At 50.7% G+C, this 12,786-nt stretch overlaps 1 protein-coding gene across 2 annotated transcripts; it reads left to right on the top strand.

Moving 5' to 3' along the window:
• Positions 1 to 1,576: 1,576 nt before the first annotated feature.
• AOC1 (amine oxidase, copper containing 1) lies at positions 1,577 to 10,433 on the top strand. 2 transcript variants are annotated; one of them, XR_001161381.2, is made up of 5 exons: positions 1,577 to 1,647; positions 6,255 to 7,840; positions 8,562 to 8,865; positions 9,621 to 9,799; positions 10,095 to 10,433. XR_001161381.2 is itself a non-coding variant. In XM_003792058.3 (5 exons), exons 2-5 carry the CDS (start codon positions 6,259 to 6,261, stop codon positions 10,359 to 10,361), a joined length of 2,268 nt encoding a protein of 755 aa, XP_003792106.1. In that variant the 5' UTR covers positions 1,577 to 1,647; positions 6,255 to 6,258; the 3' UTR covers positions 10,362 to 10,433. The 2 variants fall into 2 exon arrangements, 1 of the variants encoding a protein (XP_003792106.1); XM_003792058.3 differs by having other exon boundaries at positions 8,562 to 8,847; positions 9,667 to 9,799.
• The last annotated feature ends 2,353 nt before the right edge of the window (positions 10,434 to 12,786 follow it).

The raw sequence follows: 12,786 nt of genomic DNA, 5'->3' as shown, positions 1-12,786 counted from the left end.
AAAAAAAAAAAAAAAAATAAGAAGAGACAGAGACAAGAGGGTGACACCCAAGGACAGAGATTAAAGGGATGCATCCACAAGCCAGGAATCAAGTGCCAAGGACCACCGGTAATAGCAGCGCTGCAGGGAGCAAGGAAGGAGCCTCCCCTCCAGCCATCGGGGGATGCAGCCCTGCAAACACCTCCGTTTCAGACTCTGACCTTCAGAACTGCGACACTGTTTGTTTCCATTGCTCTGAGCTCCCTTGCTTCTGGTACTTAGTTCCAGCAGCCTGCAGAGGCTAAGCCAGAAGGGACAGAGCCTGGGACTTGGGGAGTTGCAGTCCTGTTAGGCAGCTCTTTCCAGGGGTTTCCTGGAGGATCGGCTCTTTCCTTTTACTCCTCCCACACGTGTTCTATGCTACCTGGCAATAGTCACTTCTCTGTATACATTTTATGTACTCTTTTAAATAAAGAAAGGAAATTCTTACCTGCCTGCATGCAGAGCTCCTCCTCCTACTCACCACCTTCATCCTCCAGGTGTGAGACCCGGTGCCTCCTGTCTCACGGACTATCCCAGTATGAGGGCCTGCAGTCACTCACCTGTCGCTCAGGCCTTTCTTTCTCTCATTTATGGTCATCCATTGCAGATCTGCCTCTGTGCATCACCATCACCAGCCATGCAAGGCCTCACTCTTGTCTTCCTCACGTGCATGTGTTCTGTGTGTGTTCCCAGTCCCCTGCCCAACCCACAGCGGTTCTAACATGCCTAATGTATCTCCCTTTGTGTATGTCTGTTCTTAGAAAGTGTTCCCATTCCATGGGCTGTCTTTTCACTTTCTTGTGGGTGTTGTTGTTTAATACTGATCGTGTCCAATTTATCTATTCTTTTTCTTTGTTTATTTGTGCTTTGGGGTCACATCTGAGAGGCCCAGGCCTCTTGGTTATTCCAAGCTGTGCACTTTCCCAGACTCTGTTCTTTCCCCTTTAGTAAGGAGCTCCCTCCTTGGCCCACATTTGCCCTTCTCAACCAAACTGAACCACTTTAGTACTGTCCCCTCCCTGCACAGGTGCACCCCGCCCTGGCTCCTTTCCATTCTCTTCTCTGTCCCAAGGCCTTGGTCATCCTGACTGAATTTCTTCCCAACCAAATCCTCCTTACTTTCTGAACCTTGGCACGGTCCCAGGGATGGCTAAGAGGACTGTTAGTCCCTCAACTCAGAGTGGCTCTCCTCTGTCACTGCTCTGCCTCTGGGGCCTGTTCTGCATTGGGGTGAACCCTCTGCTGTGGAAGTTAGTCTCTACTGGCCTCTGCCTTGGTCCTACATCAGCTCAGCTGAGACCACTGGCCTGGAATTTCCCCTTGTCCTTACCTCTGGCCTCCGAAATGCAGCACCTAAAATACCAGATTATGGCACTGCACTGCTCCTAACAGAGCAAGGCAGTTCTTCTGGAAGGTATCACAGTGACAGGATGAATAATGGAGACCTAGGACATGTGTGCTTCTACCACGCTGTGGAGTCCCCTGGGTCACAGGGCCCCACCTTGGTCAATCCATGTCACACTCTGTCCCTCCCTGAAGGGCGGGGTCCAAAAGGCTTCAAAAAGGTGTCAGATAAGCTCAGGGACAAAGGCTGGCAGCAGAGGTGAGCCACAGCAGAGCACACAGGTGCGTTCTGATGGGACACTTGGGGAGAGCACACAGGGCTGAGAGAGAAGCCATGGAGTGAGGAGCAGGAAGCAAAGAGCTTGGGGAGTGGGGGGCCCAGAGTGGGTTACAGAGGGTGCCGGGGTGCTCTTGGTGGCAGGCATCAGCTGGCCAGGGTTAAGAAAGGAAGGCGCAGCGAGCAGTGGGTGAGGGAGGAGAGGGCCTGCTTCCATTCCCTGCACAGAGGAACAGCATCCTCTGCCATTAAGGCTCCACTGCCCCCGTTGACTCTCCTGCGGCTATGTGCACGTGGGGACAGAGGGTCCTACTGGGTAAGTGAAGGTTTGTTCCACATCTCCCTCCATCTCAGCAAAGCAGAAAGAAATCTGGGGATAAGAGGATGGATTTACCGCCATCTGAAAGAGGCCCGTCTGAAAGGGTGCATGCTGCAGGATTCCAACTACAAGACATTCTGGAAAAGGCAAATCTATGGAGACAGAAAACTGATCAGTGGTTGCCAGAGGTTAGGGGCAGGAGGGATGAGAAGGTGGAGCTCAGAGGATGAGGACTGTGAGCTGTCTGTCTATGATATTACAATGGCCCAGACCTGTCATTTACATTTGTCCAGACCCATGAAGAGTGAACCCAAATGCAGACTATGGACTTTGGGCGATAATGATGGGTGGGTATAGGTGCCCCAGCTATGACAAATGTCCCACTCTGGTGTGAGTGTTGAGAGGGAGGCTGTGCATGTGTGGGGGCAGAGGGCATATGGGAATTCTCAGTACATTTTGCTTAATTTTGCCATGAACCTAAAACTTCTCTTAAAATGAAGTCTAGTTAAAGAAAAAGAAGCAAACCACCTGAACTTTAATAATAGAACCCAAGAGTTCATGTCCCTCCTGCTGGCTCTGGATTCTCCAGTGCCCCCTGCTCACCTGCTTCCTTCGGGCTGGGCTCTCAGAACCCCAGATTGTATGGGTCCTGAGCTTCCCACCAGTACCAAAGGGACAAGACAAGGCAACCAGGGCAAGTCCCAGGATGGGCCATGAGCATGGAGCAAAACCAGAGCAGTGTGAGTTTCCTGGAAGGTGGAGGAACTTCTCAGACAGCCTTGACTATGACCTCATGGCCAGGAGAACCCTCAGGTGACAGAACAGCTCCTGCAAACTCCTGCATTCCCTGATCTACACATCAAGAAACGCTAGTGAGGCCAGGGTGGGGGCTCACACCAGTAGTCTCAGCACTTTAGGAGGCCAAGGTGGTGGCTCATGCCTGTAATCTTAGCACCCTTAGGAGGCTAAGGCTGGAGGATCACAGAAGGCCAGGAGTTCAAAACCAGCCTGAGCAATAATAGTATAAGGCCCTCATCCCTACACAACTTTTTTTTAATTAGCTGGGCATGGTGACACATGCTTATAGCTCCATCTACTCAGAAGGCTAAGACAGGAAGATCACTTGAGCTCAGGAGTGTAATGTTGCAGTCAGCTATGATGATGTCACTGCACTCTGGCCCAGGTAACAGAGCAAGATCCTGGGGAAGGAAGGAAGGAAAGAAAGACTGACTAGCATACAAATTAGATACTGAAGTTCTAAGGAGACAGTAGGTGGAGACGTGAATTAAGTTAGGGAGGGCCAAAGCCACTAAGCTCCTTGCAGAGCAGGGCTACAACCAACTTTGGAAGGAGGTAATGGATATGGACTTGGCAGAGAATGACAGGCAGGAAAGGGGCACCAAGAAGTTGAGCGTCTCTGAAGGGAAAAATCCACAAGGAGAATAGGACCTCTAGCTAGCAAACGGGTTGTGTTCTGAACACTTGTAAGTCAGATATACGATGTGTAAAAAACATTTTCCAAATGCAAAAGCAAAAGATGAAGATTGTCCATGGTGGTCAGGTTCTTCCTAACTGAGGAAGCCTGCTCTCTCCATAACCCACCTGAAGTCAGTGCTCCTACACTTCAATTAGACGTCAACTGTGCAACCAAGTTCCCAGGTGAAATGCACCTAAATCCCAGCAGCCCCCAGCAGCCCCCATCAACCCCCAGTACCCTCCTGCAGGCAGAGCCCTGGGAGGAAGCTGGGCCAGGAAGATGGTAGGAGACCAGGAATAGATTAAACCTCCCTGTACCTGTCTGCACAGAAGCAAGCGTCTTCTCCAGATTTACCCCCAGGGGTTCTAATTGGGGGAGACTGCCTTCACTGGTAAGTCTCTCTCATAGTCCTTAGCCCACTCACGTGCCCACCAGTAAGTCTGCACTTCAGGTACCACCTATAGGAAGTGAAAAGCAGTTAGAGACAGGGAGGGATCCCTGATTGGGACTCCGAGGTCAGCTGGAGCCTTCAGATAGTGCGTGAATGGCAGAAAGGGCAGCTCTTCTTCTGTAGAGAAATGACATGGCAAAGGTGGTCTTCCAGGTAAGGGCCCAGAAGCATCAACAAGTCCAGTTTAGGGTCATGAGAAACTAAGGCTGGAAGACAGCTATGGCCAGTGGTTCAACAGCCAATGCACTCTCCAAGAGCTGGGGAGACCACACACACAGCAGAGCCTGCTGGGGCCCAGTCAGGCTCAAAGGAGCAGAGAATGGTGGCCACAGAGGTCTCCCAGCCCCTCAGGAAACTCTCAGCTACATGCACAGGATTTTTTTAGCTGCTTAGGGTATGGGGTTATGGGATGAAGACCATGATCATGCCCTTCTTTCAGAAGGGGAGGGGAGAAGGCATCTCCCTGAAGTGCCTCCCAGTAGCCTTGAATGGTCAAGAGACCATGACTCTAGTGTTCCACTGGAAAGGCCAGATGGCTAAACGGGACTAGCCAACTCATCCTCACCCTCAAAGCCACAGAGCTACAGCCTATTCACAATTGAATCACTCCACATTGCTTAAAACTTTAAATGTGCTGGTGTCAAACAGACTGTTTTTAATTTAAAAGGTAGAGTAGCTAATACTTCTTACATGTTTCCTATAAGACAGGTATTGTTGCAAACACTTTATATTTACTGTCCAGTTGATTTATCTCATCAACCCTAGGAGGAGATTGTTATTTTACCCTACGCTTGTAAATAAAATAAAAATCTCAGGACAACTCCCCGTGCAAAAGGGAAAGTAAAGGAGGGGCTGGCCCTACAGATCACTCATTAAGGAAATGCCTTGCTGGCCTCCCATAAGCAAGGACATATGAATTATAACTTTACATCCGTAGACTAGTCTTTCTCCTAAAACTTAAGTCTATTTGATTCCACACTAATAATGAATTGCAGGTTCATCTTTCCAGGTCAGAACAGAGATAAGACAGGATCAGACAGTCTTCCACCTACCCAGAGACATCTACATAATTGATGCTTTCTTCACTCCCTTTTTTCTCTTCTAATATTTGCCTTATCTTATGTAAAATGTAAAGTGTCCTGGATCAAAGAGCATAACCATTTTGTCTCACTACCTTCCGCTCCCTGCTTTTCTCTTTTCTTTCTATATGCCCTACTCCCCTTAGATACTGAAAATTCCAAATTCCCCTTTCAAAAAAAAAAATCTACAGATTTGTCTGTGGTTGTGTTCTTCCCTAGCTCATGCTCACCTTTAGGTTAATAAACCTCCATTGTGGCCAGGCGCAGAGGCTCACTCCTGTAACCCTAACAGTCTAAGAGGCTAAGGTGGCAGATCCCTTGAGGTCAGGAGTTCAAAACCAGTCTGAGCAAGAGCTAAACCTACCCATCTCTACTAAAAATAGAAAAAAATTAACTATCCAGGCATTACTGTAGGCACCTGTAGTCCCAGCTACTCAGGAGGCTGAGGCAAGAGGATCACTTAAGCCCAAGAGTTTGAGGTTGCTGTGAGCTCTGATGCCATAACACTCTACCCAGGGCAACAGAGTAAGACTCTGTCTCAAAAAAAAAAAAAAAAAAAAAAGTTTAAAGAATAAATCTCCATTGATTAAGATTGTTGCCTCAGTCACTTATTTTGGGTTGATACGGTTGAGAAAATGGATACCCAAAGGGTTTAAGCAATGTGCCAAGGCCACACAGCGAGTCCCCAATGGCATGACTTATCAGAACTTGAACTCCAACAGCCTGACTCCAGCACCTACCCTTTAAACTTCCAAGCTAAATTTTAAAACTTGTCTACTTAAAAAATATTTTGTTGTATCAAAAATGTAGTTGTGCTGTCAATATAGGTGTCTGCCTCTCCAGGACACAATAAGCACTTTGGGGAATGCACAGTGGTACAGCCTCAGACCACTGTGACTCACAGTGCCTCTGGCTAAGTAATCTCAAGGCAGATAAGAGCTAGTGTTCTCCCTGGCTGAGATAATGCACAAAAACAAGGAAGTTCACTTGAATAAGAAGTGAGAGGACTGTGAGAGGTTTACAAAGGAGCGAGGCAAGAATAAATAAATAAATAAAGCAGAATTAATAACAAGAGAAGCACAGATAGGGGCCTGAACAGTGCCAGGAACTGCATGTGTGTCCAGCAGCCCCTGCGGGCAGCCTCTCCGGGAGTGGGGTAAGGCCAGGAAGCTCCGTCTATAGGAGAATCATGAAGTTAAGGGCCACTGTCCTTGAAGGCCCTATCCTCATGGAAACTCATTTCTTCCCATAAGACAACTAAGTTCCTCTTCTCTTCTACTTTCCAGAGCAATGGGGCAAGAGACCCTGGCCTTCCGCTGGGCCATGGCTGCCACCCTGCTGCTGCAGGTGGCTGCAGTGGAGCATTCTCCATGGACTTCCCACGGCAAGGCCAGGGTGTTCTCAGACCTGAGTGCTCAGGAGCTGAAGGCGGTGCACAGCTTCCTCTGGTCCAGGACAGAGCTAAGGCTGGAGTCCTCCAAGGCCTCCACCATGGCCAAGAACACCGTGTTCCTCATTGAGATGCTGCTGCCCAAGAAGCGACATGTGCTGAGATTTCTGGATGAAGGTGAAAGACGTCCTGTTCGGGAAGCCCGTGCAGTCATCTTCTTCGGCGCCCAGGAGCATCCCAACATCACTGAGTTTGCTGTGGGGCCCCTGCCGCACCCCTACTACATGCGGGTGCTGCCCCCCAGGCCTGGACACCAGCCCTCCTGGGCTTCCAGGCCCATCTCCTCGGCAGAATACACCCTCCTCTACCACACCCTGCAGGAAGCCACCAAGCCCCTGCATCAGTTTTTCCTGGACACCACGGGCTTCTCACTCCAAGACTGCGGCGACAGATGCCTCACTTTCACTGACGTGGCCCCCCGGGGTTTGGCTTCTGGCCAGCGCCGCAGCTGGTTAATCATACAGCGCTATGTGGAAGGCTATTTCTTGCACCCCATGGGGCTGGAGCTCTTAGTGGACCACGCAAGCACCGATGCCCGGAGCTGGGCGGTGGAGCAGGTGTGGTACAACGGGAAATTCTACGCCAGCACCGAAGAGCTGGCTCGGAAGTACGCCGCGGGGGAGGTGGACGTGGTGGTCCTAGAAGACCTGTTGCCCCGAGGCAAGGGGCAGGAGAGCGGGGAGGAGCCGCCCCTCTTCTCCTCCCACAGGCCGCGAGGGGACTTCCCCAGTCCCATGGATGTGAGAGGTCCTCGCCTAGTCCAGCCCCACGGCCCCCGCTACAGGCTGCAGGGCCCTGCCGTGCTCTACGGGGGCTGGAGCTTCGCCTTCCGCCTGCGCTCATCGTCCGGGCTGCAGGTCCTGAACGTGCACTTCGGCGGAGAGCGAGTCGCCTACGAGGTCAGTGTGCAGGAGGCGGTGGCGCTGTACGGCGGGCACACGCCTGCGGGCATGCAGACCAAGTATGTGGACGTGGGCTGGGGCCTGGGCAGCGTCACTCACGAGTTAGCCCCAGGCATTGACTGCCCAGAGACCGCCACCTTCCTGGACGCCGTCCACTACTACGACACTGATGACCCTGTGCACTATCCCCGAGCCCTCTGCCTCTTTGAGATGCCCACGGGGGTGCCCCTGCGGCGGCACTTTAATTCCAACTTTAGAGGCGGCTTCAACTTCTATGCTGGACTGAAGGGCCAGGTGCTGGTGCTACGGACGACCTCCACGGTCTACAATTATGATTACATTTGGGACATCATCTTCTATCCCAATGGAGTGATGGAGGCCAAGATGCACGCCACCGGCTATGTCCATGCCACCTTCTACACCCCTGAGGGGCTGCGCTACGGCACGCGCCTGCACACCCACCTGGTCGGGAACATGCACACGCACCTCGTGCACTACCGCGTAGACCTGGACGTGGCAGGTATGACTCAGAACAAGACCCTCCCCATCAAACATCCGCCACCAACCAGTACCTTAAACTTCACAGAGACAACACTAGAACTCCCTGGTGGCATAAAATGAGGAGCATTTGCCCAGCCTGTTTCTGTGAAATCTGTATATTCCTGAGAAATGGTGAAAGTGAGCAGTGCTGAGGGCTGCCCAGGATGGGCAGTGTGGACCCTGACCTGGATCTGGCACTGTGCTGACCCCCAGGTGGTGGATGGAATAAAAAGATGTGCTTGGAGCAGGGAAGGTGACAAATGTCCACACCTAGAACTTGGAGATGCAATATAGTGTCCTCTGGGACACTCAGTGTGTCTCCTGGATGAGGTCACTATAAAAGAATAACGTGGAGGTTACAACAGGTTGGCCTAACACCAAATCACAGAACAGAACAGGGCAACTCCTACCCCTCAGCCCCAGTGGCCCCTGACACAGTCTCTCATGCCAGGAGACAGAGGGGCTGCCCCTTCTCTGGGGTTGCAGCCTGCAACAAATGGGCAAAAGCACCGTCCTAACCAGGAACTGCCAAGAATCATGACAGCATCACCCCACCTGCCCAGAACATGCCCCCAAAGCCCACTCACTCCCAGAGTTCGGCTGTTAGTCTAGGACGGAAGGACGGAGAGCCCAGCACAGACGGAAGAGGTTTCAGCTCCCAGAGCTTGGTCTTCACTCTGCTTCTCCCTGCCTCCCCCCAGGCACCAAGAACAGCTTCCAGACACTACAGATGAAGCTAGAAAACATCACCAACCCCTGGAGCCCAACACACCGCCTGGTCCAGCCGACTCTGCAACAGATACAGTACCACCGGGAGCGCCAGGCGGCATTCCGGTTCGGACGGACTCTGCCCAGGTACCTGCTCTTCACCAGCCCCAAGGAGAACCCTTGGGGCCACCAGCGCAGCTATCGCCTGCAGATCCACTCCATGGCTGACCAAGTGCTGCCCCCAGGCTGGCAGGAGGAGCAGACTGTCACCTGGGCCAGGTGAGAGGACCCAGGGGGGTCGTTGGGGTCCTGGGGTTTCCCTCATGTTTGTGTGTTTCTGTGTCTGTGTCTGTGTCTGTCTGTGTTTCCAGGTAGGTTTGATTCCACGTCTGTGTATTCAGGTGTGTGTATGTTTGGGGGTAGGAGGGTACAGTTGACCTTCGAACAGTGCAAGGCTTAGAGGTGCCAACCCCACCCACAGCAACTGAAAATTCATGTGTAACTTTTGGCTCCCCAAAATGTAACTACTAATAGCCTATTTTTGATCAGAAGCCTTACTGATAACATGAACAATCGATTAGCACACATTTTGTGTGTTCTATGTATTAATATTATATACTATATCCTTATAATAATATAGAGAATGAAAATGTTTTAAGAAAATCAAAGGGAAGAGAAAATATATTTACTCTTCATTCAGTGGAAGTGGATCTTCCTAAAATTCTTGACACTCATCATCTTCATGTTGACAGGCTGAGGAGGAGGATGGAGAGGAAGAGTTGGTCTTACTGTCTCAGGTGGCAGAAGTGAGAGAAAATCCGAGCATAAGTGCACCTGCACAGTTCAGACCTGTGTTGTTCAAAGTCAACTGTTTTGGGGGGCGCATGTCTCTGTGCACGTGGGGAGGACAGTGAGGAACTCGCCCTGGGCACCTGCACCCTAGGTGACTGTGCTCAGTCTCACTGACTCCTCAGAGATGATTTCTCATTTGGGGAAGGCAGCAACTTTCCCTCATTATTAGCCCCAAATGGGCTCCCCAGGAGGGCCAGAAGGCCAGCTCAGTGCTAAGAGCCACCAGGCTTCTCCTTTACCTGGCAGGTACCCCCTGGCCGTGACCAGGTACCGGGAGTCGGAGCGGTGCAGCAGCAGCATCTACAACCAGAACGACCCCTGGGCCCCGCCTGTGGTCTTTGAGGAATTTCTACACAATAACGAGAACATTGAAAACGAGGTGCTGCCCCATCCCCAACCCTCCCCAGCCCGAGCCCAGAGCAGCCCTGTCAGAAAGCCCTAAGCCCTAAACATCCTCTGCCTGGGCCTGTCCCCAGTCCCAGGAGCCGTGGCTTGCTGTGCACAGGGCAAGTTCAGAGGTCACAGCAGATCTGCCCATCTCTTTTAAATGGGGCATAAGAGGGTTTCAGCAAGTTTTGAGGCACATCTGGAAGTCCCCAAAGGCCAGGGTTGACCTTCAGTAATCAGTACTCAGCACTGCCCTGCCCACTAAAATCTACCCCTCTCTCCCACAGGACCTGGTGGCTTGGGTGACTGTGGGCTTCCTGCACATCCCCCATTCTGAGGATATTCCCAACACATCCACACCTGGAAACTCTGTGGGCTTTCTGCTCCGGCCCTTCAACTTCTTCCCAGAGGACCCGTCCCTGGCATCCAGAGATACTGTGATCGTGTGGCCTCGGGACAATGGCCCCAACTATATCCAGCGCTGGATCCCTGAGGACAGAGACTGCTTGATGCCTCCCCCTTTTACCTACAATGGGACCTACATGCCTGTGTGAAGGGGTCTGCCCCCAACTCCTACCTGGAAGCCAGAGAGTGTCCCAGGAATGGACAATAAACCTCTCAGATCCCAGTTCTGTGTGCTGCTTCTTGGGGGGGGGGGGTACAGCGGGTGAAGGCTCTACTGGCACATGTGCAGGACACACACACAGATGTGCAAGCACATCGCACAGGCTCCTCCACACTGGTTGCTGTGCCCCAGAAAAGAGCTCCATTATTAACAAAAAAGAAGCTCACCGAAATACTAGATTTACCCATGAGATTGATTTTTAAAAATCTGAAAGTGACAACTCCCTCTTGGGGAGGCTGTAGGGAAATTCTCCAATGTCAATCATAGGATCGTGCAAAATGGTACAACCACGGGAAGATGGTAGAAAAAAATCTAGCAAAATTACCAGTGAATACCTTTACCCTTTGGCACAATGATCCAAATTTGGGGGGTTATCCCTAAGATCCACCTATAAACACAATAAAAATAAACATACTAAGTGACTCATTGCAGCGTTGTTTCTAATAGCAAAAATCTGAAAAGAACTGACTTTCCAGATATAGCAAAGATCAGTTGAATAAACTATGACCCCATCCACACAATATTCTGGGTGATGGTAAAAGAGATATATGAATAAGGACATTCTGCATACTAATAGGGAAAAATCTTCAGGAAGTATTAAAGAAGACAAGAAAATAGGTGTAGAAAAATATGCACTGTGTGCTAAGCTTTGCATAAGATAGGACAGGAGGTTCCATACACGTTGTCTACACAGAGGGAAACAGAGCATGAGTTCTCAGCCTAAACCTTATCATTTGTCATTAGGGCCTTTATTGTTGTTTTGTTTGTTTCTTGTTTGTTGAGCCACAAGAGCCTGAGAGGACAGATGGGACAAAGGAGAGGGCTGGGCCATGGGAGGACCCAGCAGGTGGAAGGTGGTGGAGTCTCTCCCTTCCTTCTGCATTTGAGGGGTCCCTGAGAAAGAACTGATGGCAGGAACCCATGTGCCATCACTTCTCACCCTGTTGCTATGTTGTTTTTAGTTTTGGATCATGAGAATAAATTACCTACTCAAAAAATTAGAATCTCAATTTTAAAATCTAGGAATATATGGGGAAAGGGAAAAAAGAAAAATGAAACTCTTATTGCCCATTAGTGGCACTATAGCAGCTGGCCAAGATGGATGGGGCAGATGGAACAATGTTCCCCTAAAGGTCCACATGCTAATCCCCAGGACCAGGAATATGCAGCCATACGTTGCAAAAGGAAGAATCTTGGAAGTATGATTAAGGCAAGGATCTTAAACCTGGGAAATTATCTTGGATTATCCAGGCAGGAGTCCTTGAAGAGGCAAGCAGAAGGTTGAAGAGGAGGGAAGCCGCTGCACTGCTGGCTCTGGGGATGGAGGATGGGGCCACAAGCCAAGGAATATGAGCAGCCTCCAGAAACTGGAAAAGACAAAGAAGCAGGTTTCCACCTAGAGCAGTGGTTCTCAACCTTCCTAATGCCACAGCCCTTTAATAGAGTTCCTGTGGGTCGTGACCCACAGGTTGAGAACCACTGCCCTAGAGCTTCTGTTGGAAAGAGCTCTAGAACTATAAGAGGATAAATCTGTGCTATTTGAAGACACTAAGTCTGTTGTAATTGCTTGTAGCAGCCATAGGCATCAGGATAGACAGGCATGCTGGGATATGGAGTTTCCCACCTGGAGGCTGCTGGCAGAGGAAAGCAGGTAGTGCACAGGGGCTCTCCCACCTGAAAGTTCCAGAACCTGGATCTATTGATAGGAAGCCATGAAAAGGGGAGTTGGTCTCAAAAGTCTAGGGCCAGCCCAGTCAAAGAGGGAAAAAGGCTGGCTCCTGGATCTTCAACCAGTCAGTCTAGAAAATATCCCAACCTTTCACTTTCCCCAAGGAGACAGAAACAAGGGCATGCTTGGCTGAGATGAACATTCTGAAGAGGGTGCAGGTGACAGCAGAGTTGGCAACCAGAGGGCACGTGGCTCCTTGATCCACACTGAGTTATAGGCACGTGACTGCCACCCATCACACTGGTGGCAGCTTGGAGACCACCCCTTCCTTTGCATGTGCATCTTTGCTGTCTGTCTGTGCTGTGTGTTCAACAGAACTCAGCAGTCCTTGCTGAGTGACAAGTGGGTGAGGGCCTAGAAAGTACGAATCCCTGTACGATCCCACATGCCCTTTACTTCCTCCTTTCCCCTACATTGTTGAGCTTTGGTCCCTCACCTCAAATATGATTCTGGCCAATCCCTTGGCTACTAGGACAAGGTCTCCATTAGTAGAGGGATCCCAGTATGAGCTGAGTTAGTTAACCACTAAACACTGGGGCTCTGAGTTGTCTCATCAAGACTCTGTTGGGAGGGCAGTGCCCATAGCTCAGTGGGTAGGGTGCTGGCCACATACACCAAGGCTGGC

This window comes from Otolemur garnettii, unplaced genomic scaffold, assembly GCF_000181295.1.
Source record: "Otolemur garnettii isolate 467f Iridium unplaced genomic scaffold, OtoGar3 scaffold00053, whole genome shotgun sequence".
NCBI classification, from domain to species: domain Eukaryota; kingdom Metazoa; phylum Chordata; class Mammalia; order Primates; family Galagidae; genus Otolemur; species Otolemur garnettii.
The sequence above is the reverse complement of the archived record's forward strand: the minus strand, read 5'-3'. Positions and strand labels throughout refer to the sequence as shown.

Coding starts and splice junctions, on each gene's coding strand:
- AOC1 (XM_003792058.3), top strand. CDS start 6,259: ATGGGGCAAGAGACCCTGGCCTTCCGCTGGGCCATGGCTGCCACCCTG. Junction 7,841..8,561: donor CGTAGACCTGGACGTGGCAG/GTATGACTCAGA, acceptor GCCTCCCCCCAG/GCACCAAGAACAGCTTCCAG. Junction 8,848..9,666: donor CAGACTGTCACCTGGGCCAG/GTGAGAGGACCC, acceptor TTTACCTGGCAG/GTACCCCCTGGCCGTGACCA.